At 33.3% G+C, this 22,488-nt stretch overlaps 1 protein-coding gene across 3 annotated transcripts in view; it reads left to right on the top strand.

The window, feature by feature from the left end:
- daam1b (dishevelled associated activator of morphogenesis 1b) overlaps positions 1-22,488 on the top strand; it is a 106,124-nt gene that overhangs the window by 42,170 nt on the left and 41,466 nt on the right. For all 3 annotated transcript variants that reach the window (XM_051138979.1, XM_051138980.1, XM_051138978.1), the window contains exons 2-3: positions 7,794-8,066; positions 17,721-17,810. In XM_051138979.1, coding sequence (XP_050994936.1) covers positions 7,884-8,066; positions 17,721-17,810 — 273 coding nt within the window. In that variant the 5' untranslated portion in view covers positions 7,794-7,883. The remainder of the gene's footprint in view (positions 1-7,793; positions 8,067-17,720; positions 17,811-22,488) is intronic.

The following is a 22,488-nucleotide window of genomic DNA, read 5'->3' as shown; positions in this document are numbered from 1 at the left end:
TATCCAGTACAAAGGTATTTTTACTCAAAACTTTTTGTACTCTATTACACTGAACAGATACAGTTACACACTAAATAAATCTATAAAACAACTTCATTTATATAATCAAGTCAAAAACCAATTGATTTGGTGATTAACTCAATAAAACAACTTCCCTACTTTACCATTATGAACATTAACCATGGTTTCTATAGTTAAACCATGATAATCTCAAAGGAATCATGGTTTTGCTACACGACCCTGCTGAAAAAACAAAACTAAAAACAATAGAAACTATCACAGAAATTCTAATGGTTTCCACTATAAATACCATTATAAACACTACAAATTATCAACTTTTAACCATTAAAATAATTAAAAACTGGATTCCTGTTGTGTGCTTTGGAAAATGTTCCATTAGGATTTAGTTTTAACAAGCCACCAATAAAATGCAACCAATTACCAGTAGAGACCAACAGACACCATTACAGTTTCCATTAAAACCAGTAAAACCATTTCAGAGTCTGTGATGGTCTCTATTATTTTTTTTTAGCAGGGTAACCATAACCATAACAAAATTAACCATGGGTTTTACTACAAATAAAACATGGTTCCCACAATCTAACTACAGTATGGTTTTGCTACACAAACCATAGTTTAACCATGATATTTGTGGTAAAACTGTGGTTATACAAATGGTAATCAATACACTAAAAAGACATGGTTACTACACATTTACTATAGTAAAACCATAGTTAATTTTCGTAAGGGTACATATGAGAGCGAGTCAGTTTAACTTAGCTGCTTAGCTTTTCTACATGTGTAAAATACTGTGGTGAAAAGTAGAAAAGTTACATATTTTACTCTTTTTGAAACAGTTAAGCGGTGTCGCTATACTTTTAGCAAGTTACTTCTCAGCACTGGTTGTTAGCGCTGTGACATTTGTCATGAAATGTGTTTTTTTTCTCACTGTATCACCTTCTGTTTATCTTTTTTGGACTGCCTCATTTTTCTGGTTGTTCATTTGTTATGTTGACATTCTTTCCATTTTGTTGGAAACTTTAAACGACAGGGTTAATGTTTAAAGAACGTTGTCTCAAGGTAATTAGATTTTTATCATATTTCTTTTTGAGCTCTTGTGTTTTAAAGGTACTAAATGGAACATTTACAGTTAGCAGACCATTTCTGATTGTCCTGATAGTATCTGTGTTTGAAGTCTCATATGTGACTCAGTAAACACTTAAGGCTGCTTGTTCCTGCTCATGTGTCTTCCAGCTAAGTACACCTTGCACCTCTATGGAAATAACAAGGAAGTGATTTACAGTAAACTCTTGACCCCACTGCATTTCTCTCTAATGCTGCAGGCACATACTGTGCAGCAATTATCACAGATTTAGTCTTTTGCATCAGCAGTAATTACTTATTGCTTAATCTCAATCCGCCTGTAAAAGATTAAGCGGCGACCCCTATGGCAGTCACATGGCGCAGCGGGGGTTTGTTTTTTACTCTATGCAAAATAGTGGCATCACATGACCGACTCTGTTTGTTGTGTCAGCTGGTTAGAAAGAAAGGAGAGATTATATTGTGTGTCAACAAGTCATACGTCCTCTACATAAGGGGTTTCAATTTGAAATCTGGCCTTTTAAACAGCAACACGTGAATGTAATGAAACTGTGAGTAAATTTAAATACATTGTGGCCAAGATATCATGTTAATAAGCTAAAAAGAAGCTCTTTTGTGTTAGTTTGCCTGCACGTTTCATATTACTGCTACTTTATGATACATGTTTTTGATTAGCGAGTTGTCAGAATGTAGAAATTTAAGGTGTTTATAAATACATGTTAAACAGTGATGGAATCAAATATCATAGTAGGATGTATGAAGACGGTTATAGTCTCTTGGTTACATAACAGTCAAATGTTTTGTGGTTTAGCTAGTAGTCTGTGTTTTATAGTAGTCTGACATTAAAAAAGCATGCAAGTTTTCTGCGTGTTTCTGTCAGTTTTATTAATGGTTTGTGACTTTACCAAGAAATAATGTTGCAATAAACATTTTTTAAAGGGATAGTACACTCAAAAATGAAATTCCCTCTCGTCGTTCCAAACCCGTAAGACCTTTGTTCATCTTCAGAACAGAAATTATGATATTTTTGATGAAATCCGAGAGCTTTCTCGCCCTGAAAGAGAGGAAATTGTTGACAAAAGTCATTATTTTTGTTTTCTTAGCACACAAAAAGTATTCTCATAGCTTCATAACAATACAGTTGAACCACTGATGTCACATGGACTATTTTAATGATGTCCTTACTGCCTTTCTGGGTGTTGAATGTGTCAGTTGTGTTGCTGTCTATGCAGGGTCATGCAGCTCTCGGATTTCATCAAAAATATTTTAATGTTTATTTTTGGATAGTAGTATTTTTGTCTTCTTTTCCAGTAAAACATCTGAATTAAAAATTCACTTAAATTTGTGACATTCTCTGATAATGAGCCTTATCATATCCAGTACAAAGGTATTTTTACTCAAAACTCAAAGTGATTGCCTCTGTCTAAAGCCACTTGTGTCTGACGACAGTGAGAATGTCAGACTTTGTAACAGTTGTTTATTCCACTTTGGTGAAAATGGAGGTAATTTGTATGTGCAATGAATCCTCATTCATTTTACCATCTCTTACAGTTACAGTTCCAGCCATAACCACCTTCCTCTGGTCAAGGCCACTTGCAATGCAGCTCTCCAATCACCACTTTGGAATAAACCACAGCACAGATTTCCAAAAACTGGGCAAGACACTGAAAAAAAAAAAGCCAAAGACAGACTGGATTGGCCATATTTGACGCAAAAGTCAAAAATCCACCCAGTCCATGTTAACTTACAGTAAACACAGACCCTCAGAGTTTTGACACAGAGTGGATTTTCAAAAGGAAAGTTGGAGATTTTATAATTCTGTCATTAATTACTCACCCTCATGCCGTTCCAAACCCCTGAGACCTTCGTTCATCTTCGGAAGACAAATTAAGATAATTTTCGATGAAATCTGAAAGCTTTCTGACCCTGCATAGACAGCAACACAACTGACACGTTTCAGTTTCCAAGTCCATGTGACATCAGGGGCTCAACCGTAATAAAATATCTTAAAAATATCATAATTTGTGTTCCAAAGAATGAAGGTCTTAAGGGTTTGGAACGACACGAGGTAATTAATGACAGAATTTAAATTTTTGGTGAACTGTCCCTTTAAATGCAATATTTTTTATAATAATAGGTCCTAATTGTATTTTTTATTTTATTTTATTTTTTTTTTTAGTAATATCTTTTAAAACTTCAGAAGTAAAAAAAAAAAACATAATAAACAAACAAGCAAAAAACAAACAAACAAACAAAAAATAAATGCCAGGGATGTACAGTTGAGGTCAAAATTTAACCTTAATAATCCTCTTATTTTACCAAAATAAGAAGGGTCATTTAAAATGCATGTTATTGTTTATTTAGTACTGACCTGAATAAGATATTTCACATAAAAGATGTTTACATATAGTCCACGAGAGAAAATAATAGTTGAATTTATAAAAAAATTACCTGGTTTACATCCCCTTGATTCTTAGTACTGTGTGTTTGTGACTTGAATGATTATTTATTTATTTATTTATTTTTTTAAGTGAAAGTTGTTCATGAGTCCCTTGTTTGTCCTGAACAGTTAAACTGCCTCCTGTTCTTCAGTAAAAATCATTCAGGTCCCACAAATTCTTTGGTTTTTCAGCATTTTTGTGTAGTTGAACCCTTTCCACAATGAATGTATGATTTGAGATCCATCTTTTCACACTGAGGACAACTGAGGGACTCATATGCATCTATTACAGAAGGTTCAAACACTCAATGATGCTCCAGAAGGAAAAAAACATCCATTAAAAGCCAGGGGGGTGAAAACTTTTGAACAGAATGGAGATGTGCACATTCTTATTTTGCCTAAATATCGTGTTTCTTCATTTAGTACTGCCCTTCGGAGGCTACAGAAGATACTTACATGTTTCCCAAAAGACAAAATAAGTAAAATTTACCCTGATCTTCAAATTCAAAAAGTTTTCACCCCCCGGCTCTTAGTGAACACAAACTAAGTAATTTAGTGGCTTTTTTTTGTATCAGACACACTGATTACTCACAAATCAAACTGTCTTCATGCTAACCTTATGGTCTAACACTGTTAGAGGTTATTTTATTATCGGCTTGGAGTCAGCCAGAGGTTATGCAGAGAGTCTGAGTGACTGTTGTTGGTGTGCCAGCAGCGGCGTAGAGTTTCCTTACGCAGGAGTGTTGTCTCACTGTACTCCAGGGCCACAGGTCGCTTCCACAGGGCACGTGTTTTGATATCGCACCACAGAGGGGAAGGAATGCGTGGAGGCTCGTGATCTTTGGTGGACTAAGAGATGATCTCACAGTTCACCCAGCCAATTCGCTCCTGTCGGTATGCAGGATGTCAGTAAGTGCAACCAGACGCTGACTGCTGGGTGAGGCGAATATAACAACTCAGCTGGATTAGTATTATCTTGATAATGTTGATGGGCACAATAAGATTGAAAGAAGTCACTTGTGCTCACCAAGGCCGAAAAATAGGTTATTTTTAACAATTTAATGAGTCCTTGCTGAATGAAAGTATTAAAGAAGTTCACTTCCAGAATGAAAATGAAAATTTCCAAATTTACTCACCCCCATGTCTTTCTTTCTTCAGTCGAAAAGAAATTAAGGTTTTTAAGGAAGACATTCCCAGATTTTTCTGCATATAGTGGACTTCAGTGGGGATCAATGGGTTGAAGGTCCAAATTGCAGTTTGAATGCCGCTTTAATAAGCTCTACACGATCCCAGCCGAAGAATAAGGGTCTTATCTAGCGAAGCAATCGGTCATTGTCATAAAAAAATTACAGTTTATATACTTTTTGACCACAAATGCTCGTCTTGCACTAGCGCTGTGATGTGCATCTTAACACATTATGTAATCATGTTCTTCTGTGTAACTCCATCTCATTTTCTCCTCCAACTTCAAAATCATCCAACATCAATGTTTTACATTTTGTTTTACATTTTTTTTCAAGGACATTTGACTTTCTCTGCATGTTTGCTTTGTAAACACTATTAGTGCGAGCTAGTGCGAGATGAGCATTTGTGGTTAAAAAGTATATAAATGTGTATTTTTCTTAGAAAATGACCAATCGTTTCGCTAGATAAGACCCTTATTTCTTGGCTGGGATCACGTAGAGCCCTTTGAAGCTTCATTGAAACTGCATTTTGAACCTTTAGCCTATTAAAGTCCACTATATGGAGAAAAGTCCTGTAATGGTTTCCTTAAAAACCTTTTTTCGACTGAAGAAAGAAAGACATGAACATATAAGTGAGGTGAGTAAATTGTCAGGAAAGTTTCATTCTGGAAGTGAATTTCTCCTTTCTTTTTAACACAAAATTCGTAGTACATCTTGCATATTCACCTCCCTTGGATTAGTAGTTTTTCTAAAGATGAAACGTATTACATTCAAAACCCGTTTGAAGTTTGCAGTTGCAGTCGGGACAACCGACTCCAATTCCAGGGAGGGGCAGCTGGGAATTCCACTGTGGCAATGGACTGGCGGAGGGGTGTTATATTCAGCTGTACTCCAGCTGTGTCGATTTATATTGGTGACCGACAGGCGGTGAAGGGGCATCGGTGCCAGACTCGCCCACTCAAGGGACGTCTTGGCTAGGAACGTTTACATCTCCACCTACATAATTTGAAAACACTTTCTCTCATCCACTTCATTTTTTCTCTTGAGTTCCTCGTTCTTTATTTTTTCCTAGAATAGTCGTCTTCTTTCAGGTTTTTATCTGGAAGTCTTGGATGTTTTCCCACAATGTGTTTCTCGGTGACCTCAGGGCAGACGTCTGTGATCAGAATCATCATCTTTGGCCCACAGGGCAAACGGTTCCTCACTTTATCGGTGCTGAAATGCCTCTCAGGTGTTTGCGCACACCTGCACATTTGTACGCCTGTTGATGGTAGAGATATTTTGCTGGTTTTGCAGATTCAATGCTGTGACCGTGGTGTTCATTGTTCTGACCATGTGTTGTTTGTTTGTGGTTCCACACCCAAATGCAAAGCTGTAAAGACAGCTGAAGGACCTTCTGCTGCAGGGCTTGAGTGACAGATGTTTCTGCACAGTGGATTCTGGCGTACACACATTGTTTTTACAGCAGTTGTTTGCATCGCATTTTTGGAAAGTATGTCAAACATGAGAGGCTGCTCTTGAGTTTATTATATGGCAATACGGTCAGTGTGGTTTAGATTTATTAATTTATTCAAAAATAAGATAATGTAACTCATACATAAAATGGCTTGAATACACCTTTTCTTTGAAGAGCATGTTTGTATTTTGTAAATTAAAATTAATTTTATTTTTTAGGGCAGAAAGTAAAAAAAGTCAGGGAGAAACAACTGTTCTTATATCATAATGGGGAAAAAATCTAAAATCTCAAATTATTATAGATTAAATAAAATCTAGTTTTATTTAATTAAAGAATTAAGGAATTAATATTAATAAAAATTAGAATAAAATGTTTTATGAAAGCGAAAAATCTAAAATTATTTTAGATTTATCATTATTGAAAAAATTCAACAAAGTTGTTCCACTGCTTTTAATTAAGGAATTAATATTAATTAAAACATCTCATTTTTTTAATTTAAATATATATTAATATATTATTCTAAACCTTATTTTTATGGTTAACATATATTATTGTTGTATATATTATATCTATTATATACATATTATATGTAATATATAATATAAATATAAAATTATTATTTAATTATCATATAATTTAAAAAAATCAACTAAATTATTCCATTGCTTTTAATGAAGGAATTTATATTAATAAACATTTTATAAACCATGTTTTATAAAAGCAAAAAAAAAATAAAAATTATTGTAGAATTATCACTATTAAAAAATTCAACAAAAATATTCAACTGCTTTTATTTAAGAATTAATATTAATATTTTTTAATAAAATGTTATTTTTTCCCCTTTAGAAATATATATTAATATATTATTATAAACCTTATTTTTACATCTAACATATATTAATGTTGTATATATTTAAGTATCTATTATATATTTTATATATAATTTAAATATAAACTATTATATAATTATCATATAATTACAAATTTCAACAAAATTCTTCCACTGTTTTTAATTAAATTTAAAAAAATATTAAAACCTTATTTTTCATTTTAATGTATTATAATAATTGATTTTTTTGTATTAATTACTAAACAATTAAAAAATGCATTTCTAAGATATCGCAGATGTTTTATAGATTATTTCTTTTCTTTATTGTAAACAATAAAGTGCTGTCTGTATCTCTTGTGACTTACGTTTGGATCTCATAAAAGGCTTTTTATTTTTGTTTTTGGTCAGTGGAACCCAGGATTTCTTTCTATTGTCCTAAATATAAATGTGGCCCGACACATGTGGATGAAAGCTGTGTTAATTTGCACAGCCTCTGTAATCCTATGTTGGGAGTGATGCATTGTGGTCCGTAGTCACCCCTTGTGATGTGGTTAGTTGGAATGAGCCAATCTGATGATTACATGCGTGTTATGTGACTACTTGTGGGGTTGACTAGTCCTAGCGGAGTCTTTCAGGGCTGACGTCTTGATTTAGAGTTTTAGATGAAGCAGAACTATTAGATCATCGAGTTGTTGCCTGGACTTTATCAAAGCTGATGAAACTCTTTGTCCTGAGAAATGATCTCATGTCTTGACGAAGCTTTCTTTTTCTGTTTTCTCACAGGGCTGAGTGACCCAAGCGTAGCTCTCACCTGGGGGAGGACCACCACTCCCTCACTCCCATCATCCCTTGAGCCCCCACTCCGAAGCAGCCATGGCGCCACGGAAACGCGGGGGCGGAGGGCACGGCGTGTCCTTCTTCTTCTGCTGCTTCCAGAGCAGTGACCACCCAGAGATCACCTACCGTCTGCGGGAGGACTTCGCCCTGCAGGCCATGGAGCCTGCGCTGCCCATCCCTAGCTATGATGAGCTGGATGCCATGTTCTCAGAGCTGGTGGTAGGTGCCAACTTTTAACATTTCTGTACAGTTTTATCCCTGCTGACGACTTTAAAATTAGAATTTATTTATTGAATTTTCAGCATCATTGCCTTTCAGCCTTCAGTGTCACATGATCCTTCAGAATACTTTTATTCAGCAAGGATGTGTTAAATTGATAAAAAGTGATAGTAAAGACTTATATTGTTAGGAAAGATTTCTATTTTGAATAAATGCTGTTCTTTTTAACTTTTTATTCATCAAAGAATCCTGAAAAAAGTATCAGAGGTTCCAAAAAAATATATACTGTGATGCTTGTGGTGTTTTCAGCCTCTAAACATAAACATAATCTTTAGAAATGTTCTGAGAGTCAATTTATAAAGATTTTACCGCTTACGTTTGTGTATGAAAACATTGTATCGTATACAAACAGAAACTTAAGGGTCTTCACAGCAGCCCGTCAAAATAAAAGTTTGGTTTAACTTGAAGAAACTGTGACAGAAATATTACTTAGTGTAATGACATTACAACTACAGACAGCACTTTGTTTACAATAAAGAAAAGAAAAGAAATAAAAAAGAAATTAGTACAACTACTAATAAAATTATTGTTAAAACATTATTTTTTAAGGAATATTTACCAGAAAAATTATTTACCAGAATTTATTTACCAGACAAATGTAAATAAACAAAACAAAACATTTTTTTCTGTAAAGAAATAAAGAAAGTAAATATATTTTAATAAAATCAGTTAATTACAGATACTTTTTATTATTAAAATTTAATGAAATCATTAAAATGAAATCCAGAAAATTAATGGGAAAAAAACAGAATTTGGTAAAAATGCAACTTAATTGTAGAAAAAACTAAAATGTATTTCATAGTGCCTTAAAAATAAAATTTTTGGTAAACTTTGAACAAATTACTGTAAAGTTACAGCATTTTACAGCAAATTGCTGAAAAAAGTTTCATGCTTTTAATTAATTACACATGCTTTTTGATGAATATTTTTTAATTTAACCATTAAAATAGAGTCAAGAAAAATTAAAACACAAAATTGTAAATCAGAAAAAAATAAAATGGAAAAAATGGAAATTTGTGAAAAAATAAAACAGAATTTGTGAAAATAAAATCTCATAGGGCTCTAAAATGTAATGCATCCTGCTGAATAAATGTATTAATTTGTTTAAAAAAAATTGTTATTGAACCCAAACTTTTGAATAGTAGTATGCATTATATTATATTATATTATATTATATTATATTATATTATATTATATTATATTATATTATATTATATGTGACCCTGGACCACAAAACCAGTCATAAGCGTATTATTTTTTATTTATTTATTTTTTTTAATTGAGGGTTGTTATTAGCAATGCATATTACTAATCAAAACTTAAGTTTTGATATATTTACGGTAGGAAATTTACAAAATATCTTAATGGAACATGATCTTTACTTAATATCCTAATGATTTTTGACATAAAAGAAAAAACAACAATTTTGACCCATACAATATATTTTTGGCTGTTGCTACAAATATACCCATGCGACTTAAGACTGGTTTTGTGGTCTAGGGTCACATATTATATTATCATTTTTTTATCTCCATACTAGTATTTTTGTGTTGCATGTGGAGCTAATTAACAAAAAACCAAACTATTATTTTCCACGTCCTCAGTCCCTCCTTGTTTGCGCTGTAATTTAGCATAATTAAGGAGCTGTAATTGATCCATCAAACGTGTTGTCTTTAATCCTTGGTTGAATAGAAATGGCAGCAGTGTGGCGTGCTGCAGACTCTCTCTCGTCTCCTCCTTCATCTCTGCCAGCTTCCACTTTGCACATTCAAAGGGTCCCATTGAGAGGCGTTGTGTCTTGGACCGCACAGCAGAGTAATTGCTTGTTTTTGGTCTGACCCGCTCTTAACCTCCCTTTCCCTGTACTTGGGTTCGAATTGATGTACAACACAAAGCAGCAGCAGTTGCTGTCTTTTCACAGCCCTCACAGAAAGATTTCATGCTCTCAGCACGTGCCGTTCTGGCAAGTTATTGTTGAGTTTGTAAACCGGTGTTGCGTAAGTGGTAACCTGCCTGCTTATTCACACTTACGTAATATTATGTTTAGTAGAAGGTACCTCTGTAACTATTTAAAATACTGTGGCTGACATTTATTTGGTTTATTTAGAGGTTATTATGCAAATCTCCCTTCGTGTTACGGCTTGGCAAAGTCTTCTTACAAATTCATCATTTTCAGAACACTGAGTACATTAGAATTACAAAAATATGCTCAGGACAAAGAGGCTTTTCAGGCTAAAATGAAAAATGACATACAAGAAGGGAGTTTCCATGTGATATGTCTTTTTTCATGAAATTATATTAGGTCTATGTGTTATGATTGGCCCCAGATATGACATTTGACACTTAAAATTACTGTCTTATAACCTTTTATAGCATAGAATTCAAGGGATAGGTCACCCAAAAATTAAAATTCTGTCATCATTTACCCACTCTCATGTTTTTTCCCAACTGCATGACTTATTTATAGAATGTAGTACTGGTTGTTCTTCTCCATGCAATTACAGCAAATGTGGGTGTAAAAGGACCATAAAATATGACAGTAATAGTCCATATGATTCATGCATCATATTACAGGTCTTCAGCAAGTTCTGTAAGTGTATCAGTCTGATTGATTCATTCACATACTGGATATTGTTATTTCTCTCATGATGATCACACCAAAAATTATGGAAGCACCCTGTTTCCGCAACTGAATAAAAAATAATAAAAAATGTTATTGTGACCTTTTATCTCACAGTTATGCAAACTGAAATTGACTTCTTTCTTGCAATTCTGACTTTTTGCTCAGAATTGTGAGATATAAATTTGCAATTGCGAGTTATAATGTCAGAATTGTGAGATAAAAACTCAAAAATCTGACTTTTTTTTATTGCAAACTCGAGTTTATATCTTGCCATTCTGATTTTTTTTTCATAATTGTGTGATATAAACTCTCAATTGTGAGATAAAAACTCACAAATCTGACTTTTTTTCTTGCAAATGCGAGTTTGAATATTGCAATTCTAACTTTTTTCTCACAATTCTGACTTTTTTCTTAGAACTGCTCAATACAAACTCACATTTGCGAGAAATTAAGTTAGAATTGAAGTTACAATTCTGACTTTTCTCTCACAGCTGCAAGTTTATATCTCACATTATATATATTAAAAAAAAGTTCCACTCACAAGTGCAAATTTATAGCTTGTGATTTCATTTTTTTTCTCGCAATTCGGACTTTTTCCTTAAAATTGCGTGATATAAACTTGCATCTGCGAGAAATTAAGTTAGAATTGCAGAAAAAAAACTTGCAATTATGACTTTTTTCTTGCAATTACAAGTTTATAACTCGCAATTATGACTTTTTTCTCAGAATTGTGAGATATAAACTTGCAATTATGAGTTATAATTACGAGTCCAGTTTTGAGAAGGGAAAAAAAGATATGTACTCATAAATGCGAGTTTATATCTCGCAGTTCTGACTTTATTGCATGCAATTGCAGCAGTCAGAATTGAGAGATAAAAAGTCGCAATTACTATTTTTTTTTTTTATTCAGTGTCAGAAATGGGCTTCCATAAAAGAGAGCTAGAGTGGATGTCATGATTTTCATTGAATAATTACTTAATTTTCTGTACATTTCTCAAACAAAGTTATAATATAACTTCAGAAGATTAAAAAAGAATGTTACACACCACATTTGTGGTGTTTTGTGTCCTTTTCAAAGCTTTGAAAAGCTCCAGTGATCTCATTACCTGTGTTTTCATGAAAAATTGTGAATTTAAAAACCTGAATGTTGTATAAAACGTTTACAGGTAAAGCACTGTTTCAATCTTACGTGTTCAAGAGAACAGAATCTTTGCTTCCTGGGAAACTGGCGCAAATTGTAAGTAATAAAAATGGAAGTTGCTGCAACCATGAAAGCCACTGTAGCTTGTTACATAGACAAAACAATAACAAAAGCTGTCATATTATTTTGCATTTGGAGGTGGATACCTGATGTGTGGGAACACAATTGTGTGAGACAGCTTTGGGAGGTAATTATATTTTGATGACAAACTTTGGCCCAGGCACTTCAGAGTGACTAAAATTGCATTTGAGATCGCGTGCAATGAGATTGGTCATCTGGTTAGTCCAGTTATCTAGTCATATGATCTGTTTAAGCAAAGTCATGAACATGCATTTATTGTCACGCATCCTAGAACTTATTCAGCAAATGTGTTTATATTGTTTATGTGCATGACTTCTTATCGGATTAAAAAAAAATACTGCCTCAGTACAGAAATTGTTTATGCATATTTTAAGATTTTACACACATCTTGGCCTTTCATCCGTCATTATTTTTAATAGTGATACCCCGAAATGCACAAAAATATGTAGATGGAATTAGCTATTGTAATTGCATGGAAAAGAGTGACCAGCACACACTGTAAAAAATAAAAAACACAATTTGTTGAGTCAGCTTAAAATAATTTTTTACCCTGCTGCCTTAATTTTAAGTTCAGTCAACTCAAATAAGTTTAGTCAACTTGAAATGTTAAGTTGTACTAACTAACAACTTAGATATTTGTGTTTGTTAAACTTAAAAGCTGGGTAAGTAACCCAGCTGCCTAAAATTTTAAATTGAATCAACTCAAATATCTAAGTCACTTAGTATAATTTAACATTTCCAACTGAATAAACTTTTTTTGAGTTGACTGAACTTAAAATTTTAAGGCAGCCAGGTAACAAATTATTTTAAGTTGACTCAACAAATTGTTTTTTACAGTGCATTTTTCTGAATTTCTCCTTTTGTCTTTTACGGAATAAATAATGACAGAACTTTTATTTTCAGATGAGCTATACCTTTAACATCTGTATAAAGCATGAAGACATAGTGAACTGTATAATAAATTACTTCTAAACGCTTAAACTATTTTAATTGATGTAGTTTGAGAGTTTTCCTACTTTGTTCTCCATTAGAGCCAAGTTTATTTTAATCAAGAGTAGATTTGACAGCTCAATCACTTAATGTACAGTCTACAGTGGACCTTTTCCTCATTACGAGTGCTGAAAGGTTTTGTAGGGCATTGATAGATTGATGTACACGGCCCAGGCTTTCATGTTTGTTCTGCAACTGAATGCTGGGGCTTGATGTGGCGTGTTGGGTTCAGATAAGGCAAGGTGTGGTTTTCTGCATGAATGGAACATCCTGGTTGTTGTCTGGCTGCCCTTGACTGTAACAAAACACTGTACGCGTATTCTTTATGCGTATATGCCGGGGATGTCTAGACTTTCTGCTGACTGTGCAGCTCGTTTCCGCTAAAGGCCGGGGGATTCGCAGGAAGATGAGCGATGGAAGAGACACCAGGCCGGATGAGAAGAACAGCAGCTCTTCCTCTCTCCTGCATCCTTGTGAAGCATCAGGGACATCACTGTCACCAAGAACTGCCAGACAGGAAGACATTACCAGTTCTGGCAGACAGATCACCGTGTAGTGCTACATGCAGGGATTTACAGTGAGAGATGTACGCTGAGAGACCTCTTTATTAGGTTCTGCTGCTGAAATGGGCAGGTCAATGGTGGATTCGTTTCTTGAACGCGATCCAATTCAGTTTGATTCAGAGTTAAAGATCTGCTGGCTTTATTGAACAATGTAGGGCTTCACCCTAATAGCCGACCAACCATTAGTCAACGAGAAGAGGCTTGGTTGACCAAAAATGTATTAGTCACAGAAAAAAAAAAATCCACAGGAAGTGTTCACAGCTGGTCTATGAGGACATCCAAACACTCACCTATCATTCATCGACCTCAAATATGGCTTATCTGAAAGATGTATGTAGTAGCAACTTTACATGGCCACTCAATCTAATGTTAACCTTGAAGAATGTGTGCTATTGAAGTGTCTGTGTGGAGTGTGGAAGCTGAACAGTAGCACGCTCACTGCATGACAGATGGAGGTGCTGGTGTTGTCACTTGCTCTTAAAGTACTCCATCATTTTTGGTCATACAGATAATAGTAATACATCTTTCGAATCTATAAAGACTCTGCGTTTATTTGTGTGCACTTACAGTAACAATGAAACGTTGCGCTTTTGTAAAATAATGAAAGTAACCAGGATGCGCTTTCTGCCATCTTGGTCTCTGTGAACTTGAGCGTGAAATTTCGAAACTCCATGTATATTTGCCTTACAGACATGAAAAATACATCTATAGAGAGCGAAATGTCTACATTTAATTTCTAAATCAATTAAAATACAAAACAAATATTCTCAGATTATGTAATCCGCATGAAACGCATGTCGCCGATTTAAGCCGAAAACAAAGAATGCACTAATTCATCAATAAATTGTTAAAACGTTAATGCATAAAAAGACACCATCATAATCATTATATCTGCCGGTGCGCTACGGAAAGCTTTATTTTGTGTGCTTGAGCACTTAAGCTATGTAGGCAATTGAGACTCATTATTATGATTTATATGGTTTATTAATAAATGTGTGACTAATAGTTGACTAATGCTTAAAATGAACGACTAGTCAACCAGAAAAATCTTTAGTCGAGGGCAGCCCTAGAACAATGTACATTATGTTTAGTATTTATGTTTTTTGTAAAAGAAATTAGGATGCACTAATTGATCAAAAGTAACATTTATAATGTTACAAAATAGTTCTGTATCAAATAAATGCTGTTCTTTTGAACTTTATATTCCTAAATGTATCATGGTTTCCAAAGAAATATTAAGTAGCACATCATTTTCAACATCAATAATTCTAAGAAATGTTTCTTGAGAAGCAAATCAGCATATTAGAATGATTAGAATCTTACTGACATCAAACTTAAAAGGATTGTTCACCCAAAAATGAAAATTACCTTATGATTTACTCACCCTTAAGCCATCCTAGGTGTATATGACTTTCTTCTTTCAGACGAATACAACCGGAGTTATATTATTAAAAATGTCCTGGCTCTTCCAAGATTTATAATGGCAGTGAATGGGTGTTGAGATTTTGGTGTTCAGTAAAGTGCATCCATCCATCATAAAAAGTGCTCCACATGGTTCTGGGGGGTTAATGTAAGAAAAATATCCCAATTTAATATGTAATCTCTAGCTTCCGTTAACTGTTGTACACGTTTTAGAGAAAGTGGCGTTCCAGTGGATGATGTAAATGAACGTGGAAGCACAGTGGAGATACCAATGAAAAACAAAACACAGGGTGTGAATTAGAAGTACAAAATGAGGATTTGTAAAGAAAAATGTTGAAGGATTTTGATATAAGCCAAGAGGAGACTGGTTTTCCTTTGCTGTAAACAAAACTTGGTTCTTGTGAGTCTAGTATATGCTCACCCACATCTGCTGAAATGTCACTCTCTAGTGAATGCGCATACGACAGTTAGCAAAAGCTTGAGATGATTGAGTTTATAAAGTTTTAAATATGCATATATATTTTTTGCACAAATGCATCGATTTGTTTCAGAAGGCCTTTATTAATCCCGGGACTTTTTATGATAGATTTATGCACTTTATTGGACTTCAAAAGCTCAACACCCATTCGCTGCAATTATAAAGCTTGGAAGAGCCAGGATATTTTTTAATACGATTCTGATTGTATTTGTCTGAAAGAAGAAATATACAAATAGGATGGCTTGAGGGGAAAAAGATATTTTACCTAATTTTATATATTTTTAATAACGTATTTAAAAAAAGAGCCTCAGGATTTTAGATAAGTCAACAGAGTGCAGTACACTACAGATATAGGAGGCTATGGGAAAAATCTTGCAGTGTCTCTGGAGGACAACAGAGTGCTTTGTAAAACGACATTTACAAAAGGAACAACACCCTCATGTCACAGAATATTCTTTCTGATTGTACACTGATTTAGTTGTGTTTAAGTGAATGGATATCTCTCCCATATACACTGTAATATGAATATTTTTGCTTGTGTGAGTGTACAAGTGGGAATTCACAGTGGAATCATCAGTTCGCATGGGACTCCCATGGCGAGAGAAGCTAACAAACAAACCAGTTCTTTCTTTGTGGAAACCCACACCCACTGTGAGGACGAACCACAACACAGTGATTGTTGTGGTGAACTGCTTTTTCAAGGACAACACAAAAGGAAATTACAAGTGGTAGAAGTTTATGTGTACGACTTTCATAGCCAAAGCCATTCGTCAGTCGTTCAGTGTTTACAGATGGTTTTGAGCTGAATTTACAACAAGCTGTAATGAATTTGAATTGAATTTGAGACACTACAAATGTTGGACACATAACAACACAATCGTTTACATTTAACTTAATAAAATGATTAACTTAATAAAATGTATTACACATAAACATTTAGGTTGCAACGGCCTAATGTACACTATGGAACATAAATGAAGATAATTTGAGAAACATCTCAGTAGTTTTTGTTCATACAATAACAGTGATTGGTAACCAAAACAGCTGTTACCAACAGTCTTCAAAATAACTTCTTTTATGTTCAATAAAAGAAAGGTTTGAAATGACATGAGGGTGAGTAAATGATGACAGAATCCCTTTATTGTTTTTATGTTTATTACAATTTTTTTTTAATGAAATTATACGCTAAATAAAAAACAAAATCTGCAGGTGGCGATAAATGTCTTTGAGTCATTCATTCATTCGATTCATTCAAACGGCTGATTCGTTCAGGAATTAAATAAATGGCTCTCGTTGAATGAGCCTTTGAATCATTGATTCACACAATTCGTTCAAAACGTGGATTCATTCAGAAACTAAACACCACTGTGTTGCTCAGAGATGTGCAAACATAATATTGTGTTTAAAATATAACACAATATCAACTTCTTATTTACTGAACTGTTGTATGAAATCACCTTTAAGTTTGTGATAGATTCGGGACAAAATTAGCATTTATGTCACGTTGCGTTCGCTGCGTGATATCGTGTGATATGTGATATATATAAATATGACACAAAACACATACAGGGGCAATTTCTTGGACCAATATCTTGAATTTTAGGGCATAACTGCATTTATGGAGTTGTTGCCTTTCATCGTATTTGTCAACAGTCAACTATATGAAATATATTTCCATCATATTTATTCCTAAATTCACACCTGAATTGCGATTTTTAATCTCTTTTCGCCACTTCAGTTCTAATTCATTATAACTTTATCCCTGGCTTTTGAATACAAAACAAGTAGTTTCATTTAATACGAAAAGCTTTTGTGAATATCCACTGTAATCCATATGATTCATTTCCTTTGCGTTTTCCAATCTCAAGTCAAGTGAAGTTCAAATAAACTTTGGTTTATTATCATTCCAGCCTTATGTAAGTATACAGTGGAAAGAAATGTCATTTCACCAGGTCTGCAGCACAAATCACTACTTACACTGTCTGCTATCACAGACGTTTTGTTCTCTTTCTGTCAATTTCCTCTGTGTCCTCTCTGCTGAAGGATTTGAGGAAGTATTTGTGGGTAAGGAGAAAGTTGAAAAAACATTCTGTGGTTTCCACATGCTGTTATCATTGGTTTGTGGCTGGATATTGACCCTGCCTCAAGGGATTTACAGTTTGTTTTTGCCATGTCCAGGTTCAAAAATATCTAATCTTTCTTTTCACTTTCTGTCTGTCCTTTTCTTTCATTTTAGGATGAGCTGGACCTCACAGAGAAGCACAGAGAGGCCATGTTTGCCTTACCAGCAGAAAAGAAATGGCAGATATACTGCAGCAAGAAGAAGGTTAGAGCTCTCCAACATTAGGTCATTGTGTGTGTGTGTGTGTGTGTGTGTGTGTGTTGGGTGTTTTATCCTCTTATCCTCAGTTGAAGGTTCGGTGCACCAGATTACACTGTCATCCTGTCAGAACGGTGTTTAAACAGCTCATATATCAAAGTGCTTAACAATCACCTCTCCGTCTGAGAGAAGCAGGATTCTAAGTTAATGCTCCTTATCTCTACTTTCTCTGATTTAAAATGGCTAATCTGTTAAATGTTTCCATTAATCTTTTCATTGTCAATTAAGTGTCGGCAGAGATTTTGGATAACTGGACATGTTAGACTTCGTAAAGACAAAATGAAGAGGCTTTGTATGACGTTATGTTCTTAGCAGATGCTTTCAAACCAAAGTGATCTAAAACAGCGCACGCTGATCTTCAGGATATCTAGTTTGTTGGTGCAGAGAGAGTTTCACAGTGTTTAAGTAAGCCTGTTTCCTTAGCCGTTACTTCAGCATCTGAGAAACTAAAAAAAAAAAGACGCAAACGGAATCATGGCATACAATCATAAAATTTACTGTATAATGCGGAATGTCATTTAATTTTTCAAATTTTGGATGAATAAATCAAAAGTAGGTCAGTACACTTAAATCAAAACATGATATGGAGCTGTCTGTGAATATTAAGCCGAAAAAAAAACTATTTATGAATGAATGTTTCTCAATTTATGAACCTCTGCCGCCTCAATATATGAATATGTGTCAGAAAAAAAATGTTTTTTAATAAAGTTAATTAATTGGAGAAGCTTTTGATTCTTAAAATTTAATGAAACCATTAACATGGAATCCAGAAAATTAATGGAAAACACAGAATTTGGTAAAAATAAAATTGAATTTGAGAAAAAAACTAAATGTATTTCATAAAAAAAATGTTTTTTGTTTTTTTTAAACATTTATAATAAATTGCTGTTAAATTGTGTAAGTTATTTGCTAGAATTTAATTACCAGAAAAATGTAAATACACAACACAGTATTTTAGAAAAATAAATAAATATTCTTTTAATAAAGTCAGTTAATTAGAGATGCTTTTGATTATTAATATTTAATTAAACCATTAAAATGGAATCCAGAAAATTAATGGAAAACACAGAATTTGGTAAAAAATAAAATTTAATTTGAGAAAAAACTAAAACTAAAAAACTAAAATGCAATTATTTATTTATTTATTTTACATTTATAATAAATTGCTGTTAAATTGTGCAAGTTATTGGCCAGAATTTAATTCCCAGAAAAAGTTAAATACACAACACAGTATTTCAGGAAAAACATAAAAAATAAAATGAATAAATAAATAAATAAATAAAACAATATTCTTTTAATAAAATCAATTAATTACAGATGCTTTTGATTAAAATTTAATGAAACCATTAAAATGGAGTCCAGGAAATTAATTGAAAACACAGAATTTGGTAAAAATAAAATTTAATTTGAGAAAAAAACTAAAACTAAAAAACTAAAATGCAATTTTATAAATACATTTATAATAAATTGCTGTTAAATTATGTAAGTTATTTGCCAGAATTAAATTTAAAAAAAAAATTTTTAAAGAAAAAATACGTATTTCATAGGGCCTTATTTATTTGTTTATTTATTTATTTACATTTATAATAAATTGCTGTTAAATTGTGTAAGTTTAGAGTCTAGAAAAATTAAAATGGGAAAAATAGAAATCCAGAAGGAAAATGGAAAAATTTTATTTCAAATAATTTTTTTCTTCATTTGTTTCTCAAATGTTATTTCCAAAGCCTTCTTTAAGCATTTTTTACTAAATGTTCTTAGCATTTCTAACAAATGATCTATTATTCTCTTATTTGCAGAAAAGTCATGTAAAATAATAAAATCTTAGAAATTGAGTCCTTGGGCCAGATTTACTCAGCTTGCGCCAGCACAAACCCTCATTTGGCATTTAAAAAAAACTATTGTCAGGATTTACTAAAGACACATGGTGTGAAATTAGCTCTGAAAAGGTGTGGACAGTTATTTTTGTGACTCACCTTATTGAATATGCATTTATAGGAGTTTCCTTTTCGATCTGTAAATTTATGGGAGGATGAATGAATCACGCAACACTATTTACCAAGATCTGCACTCATCAATTCACTGGTATTTGCAGCTTTATTTAACGCCCAAAAAAAGCATGTCTTAAAGCAGGCGATAATTTGCGCTGCTCTTAGTAGATTGCATTGGTTGTTATGGAAATGATCTGGCTGTATTGTCAGTGCATTGTCAGTAAATACAGTCTCAGAATTTAGCACTAATTTGGCCTGTTTAGCAAAATCTGGCCCCTTGTCCTTTATGCTTATCCAGTAATTCACAAACAGCTAGAAACATCATGAGGCCTTTGAATATTGTTGTGGACTATGGAGTCAAAAAGGTTGAGAACCACTGCATTACTAAACCTTGGTCATCGAGCCACTGTTGAGATGGATGAAGAGTTCTTTAACTTTAGGGCAAAGGTTTCAGTCTTGATTATTTTGCAGTGGGAACAGAGGAATTTACTGTGTCCTTGTTGTGTTTTGCCATACGTGAGGCCATCGCATGGGTCTGCTGTTACCTCTGTCTGTTTCTATCATAATATTTTTTTAACAAGCAAATCTGTTCTTTTATGAAATCACACTTATTCATTTTTACTGGACACCGCTGCATGTTCAGGTATGCAGGACACACTGAGGCCAAGTCATACCGTTTATCCTCCATGACCTAATGGAGCTCAGAGAGCGGAGAAACACCAGTGCGAATCTGAGTTCATTAATGACATCAAACCCTCCATGATGCCACAAACAAAAGCCCTGCCAGACTGCTCTTCTGATGTGAATCCATGTGTTTAACTCAAGACAGCATGAGCACTGAAACATGACGCACACATACAGACACAGACAGTGGGTGGTCGATGGTTACCTGCCAGCGATGTGACAGCAGTACAGTCAGGGTGATAGAAAGCACACTGGAGTGGCAAAATCCTGCAGATCTATAAACGGCAGGTACTTTGTTAAATGTTCACACTGAAGCGTAAACTCAGAGTGACGCAGTAACGGTTAATAACATTTAATAACAATAACATTTGCTCTGTAAATAGGCATGTACAGTATAAATACAGTCTAGACATACTGTATTTGCCATGCTGGCATTGTCATGTGACCTACAGCATCAGCCGCTGTTCCCTAAATTTTTTTTCCCTAAATATGAGACCTCCCCTTATAGTAAAAGGTCGATCAGATGTGTCAGCATGTCAACTACACTGTAAAAAATAAAAAACACAATTTGTTGAATCAGCTTAAAATAATTTGTTACGCTGCTGCCTTAAAATTTTAAGTTCAGTCAACTAAAATGTAGTAACAACTAGTAACAAAAGTAACAACTTAGATATTTGTGTTTGCTAAACTTAACAGATGGGTAAGTAACCCAGCTGCCTTAAAATTTTGAGTTAATTCAACTCAAATATCTAAGTTGTCACTTAGTATAATTTAACATTTAAAGTTGAATAAACTTTTTTTGAGTTGACTAAACTTAAAATTTTAAGGCAGCCAGGTTACAAATTATTTTAAGTTGACTCAACAAATTGTTTTTTACAGTGTAGCTATTTTTGGGATAGTTCACCCAAAAATGAAAATTCTGTAATTATTTAGTTGCAACCCACGAGACCTTTCATCAAATTAAAATATTTTTGATGAAATCCGAGAGCTTTCTGACTCTGCGTAGACACGTTCAAGGCCAAGAAGGGTTGTAAGGATATTGTTAAAATAGTCTGTGACATCAGTGGTTCAACCTTAATGTTATGAAGCTATGAGAATACTTTTTGTGTGCAAAGAAAACAAAAATAACGACTTTATTCAACAATTTCTTCTTGTACGTGTCAGTCCTTAACGTACGTTCACAACATATACACTACGAGTCAAAAGTTTTTGAACAGTAAGATTTATTATGTTTTTTATGGTTCTGCTCACCAAGCCTGCATTTATTTATTTATTCTCAAGTACAGCAAAACAGTAACATTTTGAAATATTTTTACTGTTTAAAAATAACTGTTTTCTATTTGAATGTATTTTAAAATGTAATTTATTCCTGTGATCAAAGCTAAATTTTCAGCATCATTACTCCAGTCTTCAGTGCCACATGATCCTTCAGAAATCATTCTGATATGCTGATTTACTGTTCAAGAAACCTTTTTTTTAATTATTGTTATTATCAATATTTAACGGTTGAGTACATTTTCATGATTCTTTGATTAATAGAATTTATCTAATTTTTATTTTATTTTATTTTATTTTATTTTGGAGGGAAATTATAGAAATTAGTAATTTTCTTTAGCAATAGCAAGGATGCTTTAAATTGATTAAAAAGCTGATAAAGACATTTATAATGTTATAAAAGATTTATATTTTAGATAAATGCTGTTCTTTTGAACTTTCTATTAATCAAAAAACCTAATAAACCTAAGTGTATCAGCTGTTTTCAACATAATAATAATAACAAAAATAATAACAGCAATAATAGTAATAATAATAATAATGTTTTTTGAGCAGCAAATCAGTATATTAGAATGATTTCTGAAGGATCATGTGATTGGAGTAATGATGATACAAATTCAGCTTTGAAATCACAGGAATAAATTACATATTTAAATAGAAAACAGTTATTGTTTCGA

The sequence above is a fragment of the Labeo rohita genome, chromosome 20 (assembly GCF_022985175.1).
Source record: "Labeo rohita strain BAU-BD-2019 chromosome 20, IGBB_LRoh.1.0, whole genome shotgun sequence".
NCBI lineage: Eukaryota > Metazoa > Chordata > Actinopteri > Cypriniformes > Cyprinidae > Labeo > Labeo rohita.
Note: the sequence above shows the minus strand (reverse complement) of the source record. Positions and strands in the feature narration are given on the sequence as shown.